General features: G+C 34.1%; 1 protein-coding gene across 12 annotated transcripts in view; it reads right to left on the reverse strand.

Moving 5' to 3' along the window:
• LOC126846058 (peripheral-type benzodiazepine receptor-associated protein 1) overlaps nt 1–13024 on the reverse strand; it is a 39087-nt gene extending 26063 nt beyond the window's left edge. For 7 of the 12 annotated variants that reach the window (XM_050585161.1, XM_050585152.1, XM_050585159.1 and 4 more), the window contains exon 1: nt 12564–13023. In XM_050585161.1, coding sequence (XP_050441118.1) covers nt 12564–12848 — 285 coding nt within the window. In that variant the 5' untranslated portion in view covers nt 12849–13023. Of the gene's footprint in view, nt 1–12563 lie in introns of all 12 variants that reach the window. The other 5 variants (XM_050585156.1, XM_050585154.1, XM_050585158.1 and 2 more) reach the window with 1 other exon arrangement.
• Nucleotides 13025–14937: the final 1913 nt, after the last annotated feature.

A 14937-nucleotide genomic window follows, 5' to 3' on the forward strand; every position in this document is an offset into this window, starting at 1 on the left:
TGTGTGTAAGCTAATGAATTAATACACATCACCGATCTGGCACCTATTTCTCCTTGTACGAAAAACATTATCTCCGATTTTTTAACGTTGGAAATGTATTTTTATCAAAAAATTATATTTATGATTAATCTAACGTTAACAACTTTTTATCAAATATTATTGCTATATAACTACAAGTTGTTATTTATATTACTTAATGCGGTTTACATTAGTTATGTTACAATTTAATTAATGTCTTTACATAAAAAAAAATGTTTTAAAGTATTATTAGTATAATCTATTCTACTTTTACCATGAAAATTGTATTACACATTAAATAATATAAAACCAAAAAAGTAACAAATATCTTTGTTACTTGCGGATAAGTCACGGGTTTTCCGGTTTCCCTGCTATTTTAAACGTCTCAAACGATTATAAATGTCTTAAACGATATTATTTAATTATGTTCTTGATTTAATTTAACGGTTTAGTGAAAATAATGAGGGAAGTTACTTATTTTATACAAAGTACAGAGTACTTGGCTAATAGCCAAGCTAACGCAATGACACTGTGCTCCTGCTTTTAATAATTTAATCTGTCATTAGAGACCAGGGCATACACCTGGGTCATGAATGTCGAATTTTTAGGAAACAAGTAAAAACTTTATGGGTGTGTCTAAGGTAGTCAAATCAAAGGCGTTCTACTAACAGTAGTAAATTATTAATTCATCAGTAAATATTAACTTTTTTTGAAAATATAACAGACCATTAAATCCCAACATTGTCTCCTTCGAGGTGAAAGTTTCTTACCCGAAAAACAGAGCGGCCGTGTCGAATTTTAATGATGCCGTACCGAGACTCGACCACTAGTCCACCTATTAACTTTTGTTTTCAATGTCTATTATCTTATAATAAAACTTGAGAAATTTGTTTTCGCTTTTTCTACAGTATACAAACTAAGATTTGTCGGAATCATGTGGCGGTCTCCTCGTGGCGACAAATGGACAATAATGGCTTAAAAACTTAAATACAAATTACAAGGCGTTAAAATCTCTATATTAATCATATTCTGCAGTATAAACAATTTAGTACCGGGATTTGATTAAGTCGAAGAGAATTTTATGAAAGTTTCAACTATCAAACTATAATTTTAATGTATCTTTAAGTTGAATGCCTTGAGGCTGTAAGAATCTTTGGTAATCAACTTCGTTCGTGTTCGGTTTAAATCCGGTTACAGGCGACCTCTCTCTCACTGATCAGGGCACATGTATAGGAGAGGCTGCCATCCCCCTCTTGGCATAGCAGACAATTAAATGGTGCAAACTAAAAATGTCGTAACCTGGCAAGTAACCCGGTCATAAAGGCCATAAGATAATCTATCTACCGTGGTAAAAAGGAAACCCTATTTATCAAGGAAGCGTGTAAAAATGCAATTTAAAATAGTTTTCTTCAAGTTTCATGTTTTTACTATGTACCAATTACCAACATATACGTGTATTTGTAATAGTGATTGATTAAAATTTATACAATTGTCGTTAAATTATTATTACCATATATTATCTTGAATTTCATTGTTCGACGCGCGTTAGCAAAATTATTATTCGAAAGGTTGTTATTTAGATGTAATTGTACATTCTACAGTTGGGAACTTTGTTCGAATTTCGTTCATAAAAAATAAAAGTGTTGAAAACAACATTTGGGCACATACCTCACGTAAAAAGCTAAATTGAGTACAAGTCATTTGTACATGTAAAATTGTATAACAGAGCAAAATAACAGGTATTTTATAAGACGATCTCTTTGATAAATTGATTGAAAATCGTAAAAACATTACGGATAAAAGGAGAGTTCATTGACAAATACAATATACTTCAAATATGCGTTATTGTCCGTTACAAGTACACGTGTTGTATACGACACCTTGATGTGCTATTATATACAGTAATTTGATACGGTTAAAAACTCTGCAATACACCGAACACACCGTAAACACGCATAATACTGTTTAGTGTTTACCGTCCAGTAATAAGGGGGTAGGCCTTACTGTTGGTCTACTTCAATATTATAAAGCGTATAGATGTAGATATTCTATAATTTGATTTTAGACGAGTGGCAGTGCCATCTTTACCCCGAGGGCACGCTGTGCGCCCAAAGGCCCCTGCATAGCTCGATTTTCTTTACTCTGGTAGGTTTGGTAGGTGCAAGGAACTATATGGACAATGACAACGATGAAGTGGTCTCGTTTCGGTCAAGCAGCTTCTGCTAAACAACACTGTATTCACTGTTGTCCACAGTTGGGGCGTCAAATCCTGCTGTTACGCTGTATGAGCATTGCAATCGATATTGCCCGAGTATACGTGCAAAGGTGTAACGCGGCCCACTAAATGGACCGACGAGGGGTGAACGTGGTGTCCTAGTGCACATCTAGTAACAATATAGTGTCTAGTACAGACCTAACCTACCTAGCCGAGATAAGACGTCTCGTGGAGCCCGCGAAGGCCGCGCGAACACAACACTACTATGCAAAGACAACTCACTGGTCAAGCACGGCTATAACTGCTTTTCCTTCTTCGGTCGGTGGAAAACTGTCGCCAACCAACGCCGTCTTTAGCACCACGATGGATTTGTTAACGTCAACACAGTTCGGCGGCTCTCGCGAGTGGGTCACAGTGGGGGTGTGAAAATATGATTATTTTTTAAAAAACAACGGACGACACTGATTTTTCGGTCGACGGTCGGTTTAAGGGACGTAAAAAAAAAATAATAAGTAAAAAATAACGGCTATGTAACGGGGGGGCTTGTTGCTCCGCAGTGAGCTTTGTGGCACTGGGCTCGGCAAGACTTTTCGGGGAAACACCCCGCTGTCATTGGTCGATGGTAGGGCTCGTTATGATAATATTATACGTGTACCGAGGCGCCGTCGAGAAAACCGTGCGGACTCGATCGCACTGTTGGCAACGGTGTTGGTGGGGCGCACTTGTGCTTAGGGGTGCGGTACCGCGGCGGCAGAAAAACTGGCAATCGATTTTCAGCCGCCGCCGCCGCCGCCACTATCGGAAAAACGCACAGATGGCGCCACACCCTTACCTGCGACTCGACACAGTAATAATAATAATATTGTATGCCTCCGCCGCAGTAGTCTCCTGAAATTATTTATCTTACGGTTTTATAGCTGATGTAATATTTCGTTAATCATTATAGTGCCGCAATGAGTGCTCAGGTAAGTTTACTTGCAGAAGTGTAGCGAAGGGTTTCAAAGCCGCGAAAAATATCTCACACCAAATAAAAAGAAGCCAGGTTGAATATACCATGACAGAATATTCTGCATAAATTTAAATTATAAACTTTAACTAATAAAGTTTTGAGCGCTGATATAGTTACGGTTCTATAATCAAAGTTTGGTGTTACTGTTTACATTAATACTGAATATTCATTTAAATTTTATAACAGTGTTGGAATTCGTTAAAAGCGAAAAAAACACTTTTTTGAAGATTATTGTAATAAAATTAATGATAATTATTATAAAGTATCAACAAACATTTACTCAAATCGAACTTAAAACTTGAATTTTAAAACCATAGATTTTGAACAGGTATTTACACTATCGTCCAAAGAACTATGCGGCGATAGTATTACAATTTGTTGTCATTACTTATTTCGTTTATTTTATACCATCATAATTTTGGCAAAAACTGCCAATAAAATAGATTAAAAAATAAGTATTCTTCTGTGTAAACCTAATTTCTTCGCTTTTATTTTTTGGTACAAAATATGCTGCGCTATAATATAATATTAACCGTGTAGACAATTGACAAAAACAAATCACTGAAAAGACGTCTATTGCTAAAATAAAAAAAACACACCGGTGGAGTTGACAGAAAAATGATGGTGTTGTCATGTACCATGTTCATGAGTGAAACACATTACCTACAAATGGATGTAAGAGTGTGTGTGGGTTAATAGCGCGGTCAGCTAGCTGGGTATTCAATCATAAATGTAATCGAATGTGTTGGGAACATATCAAATTATTACAATATTACAATATCGAATATCAATAGTTACTACGAAATTGTTTCGTCGGCGTTGAGTGGCTTAAGCGTTTTGGCGTTTGTTCTACATTGTGAAAGACGTTCAATAAGTTTAAACACAACCCATATGTGTTGGCAAGAGCTCTCACACTGCTGCGACAAATGAACACCATTTAAACTAAACCGTTCAGAAATAATGCGCTTCTCTCAAGTTAGTGGTCTCCATAGTTGGTCGACTTAGCCGACCTACAATGGGACATTGACGTCAAAACAGCTCATTATTTTCCCGCACCCATGGTTTGTTCGAAAAAATAAAAATACAAACTAAATAAATACAAATTTAATGATTTTTATGATTAATATGTTTCATATATTTTTAACAGTGCATCATTTATTTGTACATAAGTTATAATAGCATGTAGAGGACCTCCTTTATTGTTTAAAACCTGACTATACTGTACTTTCAACTTCCCCCCAATTGAAAATCGTAGGTATGACACTAGACATAGAGGTATCGGCCCACCCTCATATACAAAAAAAACTGCTCATTTAACTAAATAAAATAAACCCCACTTGCTAACTTCAAAATAACACCTTCTACTCGAAGCAAGAGATCCAAAAAGTCTGGAACTCCTGACAAAGGCACGGTCATCACCACCCGCCCAGCTTCAAGACTTTACCAAGCTTTTAAAGAGCCGTTCGGAAATAAATAGGTATTCGAGAGAAATTACATTAAAATAAATATTCATGTTCTTCATTCCGGTTGTAAATCGGTTCGAGATGTTTTTGTCGCCAATATAATCGACATACCAAACAGAGTTGGTTAATTCTCTCTCTTATTGTAAGTTTCTAAAAAAATTAGGTAGGTGGTACTGGGTAATAAAAATTCAGCTGTGCGTGCGCTTGCAAATTTACCAAAGCAATGAAAATTCGAGAAACCGAGATCGGTGTCACAAAATGTGCCATGAATCACCATTTAAATATAAATAATATTGTGTAAATAACCAATACGTGCGACCGCCTAAATTGCCACCTCTCCATTTTCACAACCACCACTTGTTAGTTGTTAAATGCATGGAATCAAGTCCATATACCCAAATGACCTTAACGATTGGCAATCGATATTTATACACCTACCACAATATAATTGTTAATGGTCATTAACAACAATAAAACAATTCTACTCTAAAGAATGCCCGATAGAGTGGACAATTCAATAAATATATCATGTGGCCACTAGTTGGGAGATACAGTGATAATAGTTGTTGGAATACACATCCGTAATCAATACATGTTATAATTTGTTATTTGGCAAAAACAAATAAATAAAACTATGAAAAGGGAATAAACGAATTTTTCACAGCGAACTTAACCGGGCTTTTCTAGTAAACGAAGCGGTAAAAAACCAAACACAAAGTTATCATGGTGTGATAGTTGACATTAATGACCTAGTGATCACACACCGTCTATTTAATACATATTATGTAGGTAGCCAAATACTAGGTGAAAGGTTTCAACTTTTCACTTCTTTACGGAAAATTATGTAAATTGTAATGCCAGATCAAACAACCTTTTTAATCCAAGGTACAAAAGAACTATTAGCGACTGATGCCCATTCTCGTTTTACTTAAAAAAAAAATGTCGCATACACATTGATATCCAAAGTGATAACCATGTTGTAAGGGGACAACGGATATTTTTAATGTTAATACATAGTGCAAAAATAAAACATTAATAGTTCAATAACTACTAAGGTGTAGCTACAGCCTAAGGATGAACCGTTTAAAATTAACTAAAGAATTTTTTACCTATCGATGCATTGATGAGTTCAAAAATCACAGCCAAGAAGTACCGTGGTTTTTTCCACATTATAATTAATTTAATTAAAACTAGACTATTTAATACACTCAAATGGTAAAAACAGTATTTGAGATCCCAAAAATGTGTACAAGTGCAGAATTTTGTACTATCGATACTTAGGGCGCACTCTATGTGCAATTTGGCACTGCCTATTTGAACGACGCCACCATCATAACATATTCAAGCTGTTGCGATTAAAAAAAAACTAAGTTGTGGGAAGAAAATCACAATAAGTAAATATCAACAAGTGACAACACTATTTTTTAAACATTTTGTTTTTAATCGTTTTTAGCTTCGACGCGAATCTAAGAATTGTTAAAGATATGTTCTTGATTTTTCACAGTATATCGATAGCACTATTTATTCTAATGAATAACCCACACATATTTGGCACTAATTCTACTTTTTTCAATGAGTTAAAGCTTTCCATAATGTAAGTTAAACATATTTTTAAAATGTGTGAATTTTTTTTTATTTTAGAGAGGAAAGGAGAGTACACATTTGAAACTTTTGGCCTTTTATCTGTGATCCATGGACTATTTCTATTTATCCCTTTATTTCATAAGTGCAATTACAAGTTGTGAACCGTGCAGAAAACCCTAGGTCAAATGGTTTGTTTTTATATTTATTTTCGTTTAAAACTAAAACATAAAATAATTTTTACTAGTTCAATCGTAAACAAACAATTAAAAAAATTATTAAATTGTTTTTTTTTTATAAATAATTATCGGTTTTATATCAAGAAAATAATATTTTTTTAAATGATGAAACAACTATTTTGCCCACAATCTTCAGAATTTCTTCGAAATTGATAAAAATTAAATGGTATAAATTACTTAGATAGAGGCTTGGGGAATTTTGTAGAGGGATGGAGACACGGGTAACACGATATTTTTTTTTAAATCCAGGAAAACTTTAAATTTATACGTTCTACCACAAACAAATCTAATTCTCGAGCCAGATTTAGCAGATTTTTACGACCTTATAAATATATATATATTTTTAATTATATAGGTACATTTTTTCCCATTAATGGTGCAAGGGGTGAGGAGTATAAAGCCCCCTTGGGTTCCTTAATTTTGATTATCCCATAGGGCCTATTAGAACCTTAATGTGAAACCTTAGTTTCGTGTATGTTTTATACAGATAACAAAATTATGCGAATAATGCTTATGACTGGTTTACCATACTTGAAGTCAGTGCCAATCCGTGGGTCAGAGCCACGCGAATCCACAGAACATCACTGATAATAGGTGTGTTATTTTTATCATAAAACATTCTTTGTGAATAATGAAATAGAGAGAATATTTCACAATAGATAAGAGATTTCGTACGTTTGTAGACAACAGCTTACAGCGATCATTTTAAATCCTTGTAAAACTAAGCTTAATATATATTTAAAAAAAAAGTTTATAAGAATGGTTTTATGTTATTAACAGCTCCAAAAATCAATATGAGGCTACCTTACAGAGATGGGCATTTTTTATTTAAGTTAAAAGTTGACTCGACGACTAAACATTTTAGTCATCATGCAAAGTTAACTTTTTAATCATAACTAATTTAATCATACAATAACAAATAAAATTAGCCATGAATACAAATTTCAACTTTGAAGTACGATTAAATTAGTCGTGATTGAAATATTTAATCATAGGTAATAGTTAAATTAATCGTAATTGAAAAAATTAACGCGAATAATAGTTAAATAATTAGTCATGATTGCAAAAGTTAATCATGGGTTTAAGTTGAATCAATCATGATTAAAAAAATTAATCATGACCAATAGTTAAATGAGTCATGATTAAAAAATTTAGAGATTTAATAAGTACATTTTTTTTTCAATTCAATAGTATCATGTATTACGCAAAAAACATATTATCAATTACGAATAACAATGATTAAAAATATTAAAAATTTGAATCATGGTTGAAATATTTAACGCGAATAACAGTTAAATTAGTCATGATTGAAATATTTAATCATGGGTATTAGTTAAATTAGTCATGAGTAATTGAAATTAATCACGTACAATAGTTAATTTAATCATTATTCGTGGTTATACGAATAATCAACTTTTATTCGAAAAATTATTTAAATAAATAATTAACTAAATAATGCCCAACTCTGCTACCTTGTCTGTCTTCTAGTTTTCTCTGGATCCTATTATTAATTATAGCGAGTTGCTACTATATAAAATAGGGTCTATCAACACACACACACTGCACCTATCGATCCACTTAGAGCCGCCAAGTGTCGCGTCTCAAAGTCTTACAGGCACTGAAATACTAGTGTATTATGTACAATATTATGTGTAGATGTACTACCGGAAACCGAATGTGTCGACCACCGCGGAGAACGCAAGCGCCCCGCCATATTATAGTCATTCCAAAGGGTGGAAACGGGTATGGTCTATATAGTATGGCAGATACCGGTCGATAACGTTCGCCCATGGCAATAGCGTTCTCTCTCTCTCACCGCTCTTTCTATCCTTATCCTATCTTACGGTTATCTTATGGTCGTCTTCTCGCTGGCTGACTCCGTCCCTTATTAAATGGCACAACATATTATTATAATATAGTCACTGCTATCGTCACTAACTGACTCATGCAGCCTACGTCACCTTTTACTGCTGCTTTTATTACACGCCAACACGCCGATTTACCAAATGCTTTACACGCTATCACGGCGGCAATTTATTATGAATACAAAACGCATGTAAAAAAGTCTTCTAGATCTCCCAGCTGAAACTTAAAACTATCACCCGTTATATTTGTTGTCATATAAGCTAACGCTTGAAATATTATGATTGCACGTCACAGAATGATCAATTTAACGTTTTTATATGCATTATTCAAACGAAACGTTATCTAAATAATCATCCGGAAAATGGCGTACTTACGGGGGGGGGGTCGGTTCAACCCCCCCCCCAGAGCCGAGAAAAAAATTGTGAAAAAGTGATATATTATAGGTTTTTATTGTATAATTGTTACAATGTAACTTCTCTGAAGTAATTTAGAACTTGAAGTAAATAAATATAATAAATAATAATTTAATAATTATATTTTAATCATTAAGTGTTTTGTACAGTGACTTTTGACTTTTGTTAACTATTAAATGCTCAAACGCATGCCTATTCTGATATTAAACATACGAATTTACAATCATTTTATAATTATTTTATTTTTTCTAGCTAAATAGCTATGATAATTAAAAAATGTTTAATATCAGAATAGGTATGCGTTTGAGCGTTTAATAGTTAACAAAAATGTACTGTAAACTATTTAAGATGTACACATAACTGATAACACAATAATAACTATTGTGATTATTAATTTTTATTAATTAATATATTATCAGAAATGGGCAAAATAGTTACCAAAATGCATTTCAAATGCAAAATTGCATTTAAAAACAGGGAGTAAAAACGTGTAAAGAAACGTTTTTTCAAACCGTTTTCAAAAACGTTTTTACTCCCAGTTTAAAATAGTCAAAATAAACACAAAATGTATAAGTAAAAATTTAAATTATTTTTCAAAGTATTTAATTTGGAATTTACAATTTTATAAAAGATAAAAATATAAAATGCAATTTTGTACTTTTAAAATTGGGGGAAGATGGGGGGGGGGGAATGGCAGCCGTCTAAGCAAGAGTTAAAATATCTTCGGAACTATAAGTCCAGAAATTTCGTTTTTTCTTAAAATCGAATTATCGAGTTTTTTTTCGGAAAAATATTCCAACAAATCCCTTGATTGGTTGAAAAAAATTGTTCATCGTTTTGAAACATCTGGTTAGGTAGAATTATTTTTTTACAACCCCTTAGAGCAAGATTGAGCAATACTATTCAAATAATTTGCATGCCATCCCCTTTATGAAAAACTTGGCAGAAAAAAAAACGGCTGAACACTGTCCATTATAAAATTAAAAGAAAACAATATTTCAGAGGGCAAGACGGTGCGTTTAAAAAAAAAAAAAACATTTTTTGAAAAGTTACAGTAATTTAAAAATGTTAAAATAGTCGTTATTTCTAAACTATGTATTGAGCGTTATACTTGAAAAGCGCACCGTCTTGCCCTCCAAAATATTGTTCTCTTTTAATTTTATAATGGGTGCTTTTACTCTAAAACCAAAATTAAGCGAGTTATTTTCAGTCTGCTTAAACATACAGAGATGAAAAAACATTTTTAAATCGCTTTCAAGGATTCTGTGATAGTCCGAAAAATAAATTAACTACCAAAATAGAGTCCTAGTTATTGAACTAATAGTTCAATCACAACGCAGTGTAACCTTTAAATTAAGATTTTGTGAAAAATTGCCTATACTTTACTCCTTAAAAATAGGCGTTGCGACGCCCTCTTAAGGTACAGCTAAAATTGAATGAGTAGCGGTATGTCACCTCACATCACTAGTTGATGATTGTGATACCAATATTAATTTATAACAGTATGTTTGAATGTTTTAATTGACCTTTCTGTAAAAATCAATAAACGCTGTTTTTTTAATATCTATCACGCTCACATATGTACATATTTACACACAAGTCATTGTACGCATTGGTACATAGGTTTTCTTAAACATTTACCAAGAAACATTGCTCATAATATTCATATTAGATTAATGTTTTCATTTAATTTTAAAGTGAAACTATTATTCTGCGATAATAATATGAAGTAATAATTAATTTAATTCATTTTTAATACGAAAACTACTCTATCAAGTAAAATATAAAAAAAAAAAATTCCTTTTGAACTGTTATATAACTATTATTCCATCTAATCCAACCACAAGGGTTTGTTCTTCGATAGCTGTTGTGAGAAGATATTTCAATGTTTATAGAACTTTACAGATAATATTCAATATGTAGTATTTTTTTTTATTTAACTTTTTTGGTCGTTAAAATAGTAATCGATTTAAAAGCTGGAAATCGTATTTTTTTTTTTCAATAATAAAACATTATCCAATAGTCATATTAGATGTGCCCATTATGCCCGTTCGACGAAAGACTAATATTGGATGTGTGAGTCATAACAAAAACCGCTTTGCAATATTTCAATAACGTCTGTTGGCTGGCTCACAAAACTTCTGTCGCATAATATGTAGTAAACTGGCATGAAAACTTTTTGCGTTTATGGTCTCAGCATGAAGACAGATAATATTACACAACCTAACTAAAACTATTATAACTTAATCTTTAAAATAAGCCTCGTTGAACTTTAACGTAAAGTAAACAAAGACAATATTATGATAACATGCTAAAAAAAACCATTTTTTTTTTTATTTTAACGATTTTTTTCTTAAAGTAAAATTTCTTTTTTATTTCAATAAATGTTTAAAATGTCAATCTAACCGACGCCGAATTGAATCAAATACTTTAAATTTGAATGGAAAACTTTTAATCACAAAATATTAATGTAGTAAACGATTTATTAAAAAAATACTGTAATAATGAAAATGTTGTGCTTGGAATTTGCATTGAGGAGATAAGATTGGTGATAAAAACTTGTTCCAAAAAAATGTTGCTATTATTTTTTAAATATTTTTATCTAGATGTTTTTGTAAGGTTCAAACCTTTTTTTTTTATTCTTATTATAACTAATAGTAGAGTTTTTGTTAAAACATATTCTGACATGAGTTTTTAGTATTAAAATCAAGTACAGACTACAGTCCAAATATTCGAGTTGAGTTTATATAAACACTTTTATTGCCTATTTTTTAATCCATTCACCTCGAAAAGTGGAAAGCGTTTGTTTGGTTGGAAGGTTAAGGAATATCTTTTTTTTTTTTTGTCCGTATCAACTAACTTTTTAATCGCTGGACCGACTTCTTTACAGGTGGATTATGTGTCTAAAAGAGCCTAGACCTAAAGTTTTAATTTCAATATGTACTTAGCTGATTTTTCTAAAAAGTGACATCGGCCCTGGTAATATATAGGGACAAACGGCCCCTGTTTTTTTATCAAAATAAAAAAAAAACCTCCTAAAATTATATACATTTTGAATACTTATTTTTGACACTAGAATATTCCTTTAGACAAGGAACCAGGTTGTCAGCTCAGTCTTCTAAAATATGGAGGATGACCGTAGGACTGACAACCCTACATTAGCCTTAGCCAACAAACTTACCACTTAAAAAGCAGGTAGCGATTGGTAAAAGCTACAAAATTAAGTGTAATTAAAATAGGTTCAACATACTTTTCCCCTATTGTTCATAAAATAGCCTCCCTAAACGACAATCACAATTAGGCAAAATATATTTAGCCGGTTTTTCCGTCAAAATGAATTAATTGATATGTATTTATAATTATAAAACATATTTAGACCTGTAATCCTGAGACAGTCTTGACCTCACAATACTCTGACTACACTATTATTTTTTTTTTTGTGTAAACGTGTATGTGTGTATGTGTGTGTAAGAACAATGATCAAGAAGACACCTAGAATTTACTATGAAAATAATTTCAAATTTGTACCAAAAAAGACTACATCTTTTGATGTTTATGCTGTTTTTAATTGGGAAATACAATAAAGAAACCTTAGTTAATTTGTAAATAACGAGTAAGGAGTTGAATTTTTATACTTGACTCGAGTAGAATACGTTTTGAATACTGAAGAAAAATAAATGAAAAGGTACAATATTGATATGGATCATTGCATTCTAGGCAATTTTCCCTTCTCCTTAAATGCATTTTTAAGGCACTTACCTCCTCGTCTTCAGAGCGGCCGCACTCTACACCAGCGCTGTATTCGTGCTTGTCGATCCACGAGTTTACCTTGTCCGCCACGTCTTTGGGACAACACTTGGACACGGCGTCGTCGTCAGCGTCGTCGTCAGCGTCGTTGTCAGCGTCGTCGTCAGCGTCGTTTTCGTTGGCCGGTTCTTCGGCTTTGCTGCTGACGGGTCGCTGTTCCTCTTCGGCGATGGTCTCCTCGCCGACGGCCGGCTGTTGGGAACTGGCCCCGCGGTTCTCGCCACCGTCCATGAACATGGAGTTGGCCACCAACGTGAACCGCAGTCCCGAACTGACGTTGTACAGCCGTGATTTCTTCTTGTTTCCGCCCTTCTTTACTTTGCACTTTTCGAACACGTTCCGGAACCCCAAGAACTTTTGCTCGATGTCCTCGACCGTGTCCTCTTCGAGCGCCCGATGCCGGTGCCGGTGGACACGGTCGGCGTCGGCCGGGGACGCCCCGACCGGCTGCCGGTCGCCGTCCGCCGACGGCGTGTACGATTCGCGAGGCCGACACGCGGGACGTTCCCGGTACCTCTTCCGGCCTCCCCCGTCGCCGCGGGCCCGGTAGAACACCCGGAAAAACGACTTATGGCCGCCGCCGCTGCCGTCCCCGCGATTGTTTCGCACGTTTCCGGACCGGACGTCGTACACGCAGTCGGGTTTTTGCGAACCGCCCAGGCCCAAAAACTTAGTCACGTAGTACTTACAAGTGGCCGCCGTTTCCATTGCGGGCGATCTTTACACAAACGCGCATCGTCCACGTCGCTAAACCGATTTCTTTAGCTCGACACAACAACACTTACAATATTATTATTGTTTTCATTATTATCATCATCATTATTATTATTAGGCACTTTTACCACCGCTACCGCCGCCGTCGTGACGTGCCGTGCGCATATAGGTAGGTTTACAAAAACACTTGCAAGGCTCGCGCAGCCGTGTACCGGTTGTGTTCGCAACGAGGCGGCGGCGCGGCGGGTAAAGGCCACGCAGTTGTGCAAACAAACGTGGCCGAATTAACGTTCCCGGAGAGGGCACAAATAATATGATCGCTGCTACGCTAAATCGAATAACCGCGATTGTTCGCTACGTTAATTAGATATGTCCGCTTTAACCGCGCACTTTGGTTGATATTGTCAAAACGAGATTAAGTTGGAAAACACATTTCCACACAAACGCAACGCGCTAGCAAAATCAAAACCGCTGTAGGCATAGGCGCAATTTCAATAAAAAAAACTGGGGGTGCTTAAGCTCTGCATTTTTTAGGTATTTCAATTTTTATTTTTATTTGAAGTTAATGGTTTTTTTTTAACAAGGATGTTTCATATTAATTTAATATTTAACACCCAAGTTTTAATTAAATTTTTTAATTTTGAAGTAGATATAAATAATACAAATAAAGAACTGTAAGATAAAAAGAAATGTTTTGCAGGTATTTCTTATTTTATTGAAGTCAAGTCTGTGGCCAAGTCTGTTAATCTTTCCTGCCCCGTCGATACCCTTAGCCAAGTCGGTGTGGCCTAAACATGTGAAACATAGGAGAACTCAATTATCTATATTCAGTTAGTTTGGCTCCCTTTTGCAAAAAAAATATATAAAATATGGCAGTCTACCTTTTTCGTCGGCTTACCTGTGTATTTTTTTTTTTAAATTTCACTTCTGGTTTTTTTGTGGTGTAATCGGGTTCCGTAGAAGATAAAACAGGATATAAAAAATGATAAATACTGTTATCAACTCTGGGAAAAAAGTTTTTCTTTATTACACACCTTTTAAAAGCAGAGGTTTTAATACATAACACGAAAAATTTTAGAAGGTGCTAATTTTAAAATTGAGGGTGCTAATACACCCTAAGCCGCCCCCCCCCCCAAATTGCACCTATGAGCCTGTAGGGAAGTCATTTTTTCAAAATAACATTACAATTATTGTAAAGTGATCACCGCCGTTTCGCGATATCGTTCTGCTTGCAATTAATAAATAGCATCAAAACTCAAACGGTCGCCTTGTTTTTTCAATCCTCAACAGCGACCAACCGATATTTGAGTAAAACTATTTTACTGCGCAAAAAAAAAATAACAACCGAAAACGTTGAATTAAATGGCAAACGCAGGTTTTTTTGGCTTTGATGTTTGAACAACCGCGACGAATTCGGAATAATATATTATGTGCCACACCGGCGTCGTTAATCATAAAATCTTATGCGGCAAGCAACTGAATAAATCTCCAATGATTCATATTTTATTGTTCTTTTATTGACGATTATTATAATACACACAATAGTATAAAATTTCTCATCAAAAATTATAATAACGGTTTATTACTAACGCACATTTTTAAAATGTATATA

The sequence above is a fragment of the Adelges cooleyi genome, unplaced genomic scaffold, assembly GCF_023614345.1.
Source record: "Adelges cooleyi isolate 19-005CV unplaced genomic scaffold, UGA_ACOO_1.1 ACOO_flye_CR_arks_rails_tigmint_CR_PRNA_9, whole genome shotgun sequence".
In the NCBI taxonomy this organism is placed as follows: Eukaryota; Metazoa; Arthropoda; class Insecta; order Hemiptera; family Adelgidae; genus Adelges; species Adelges cooleyi.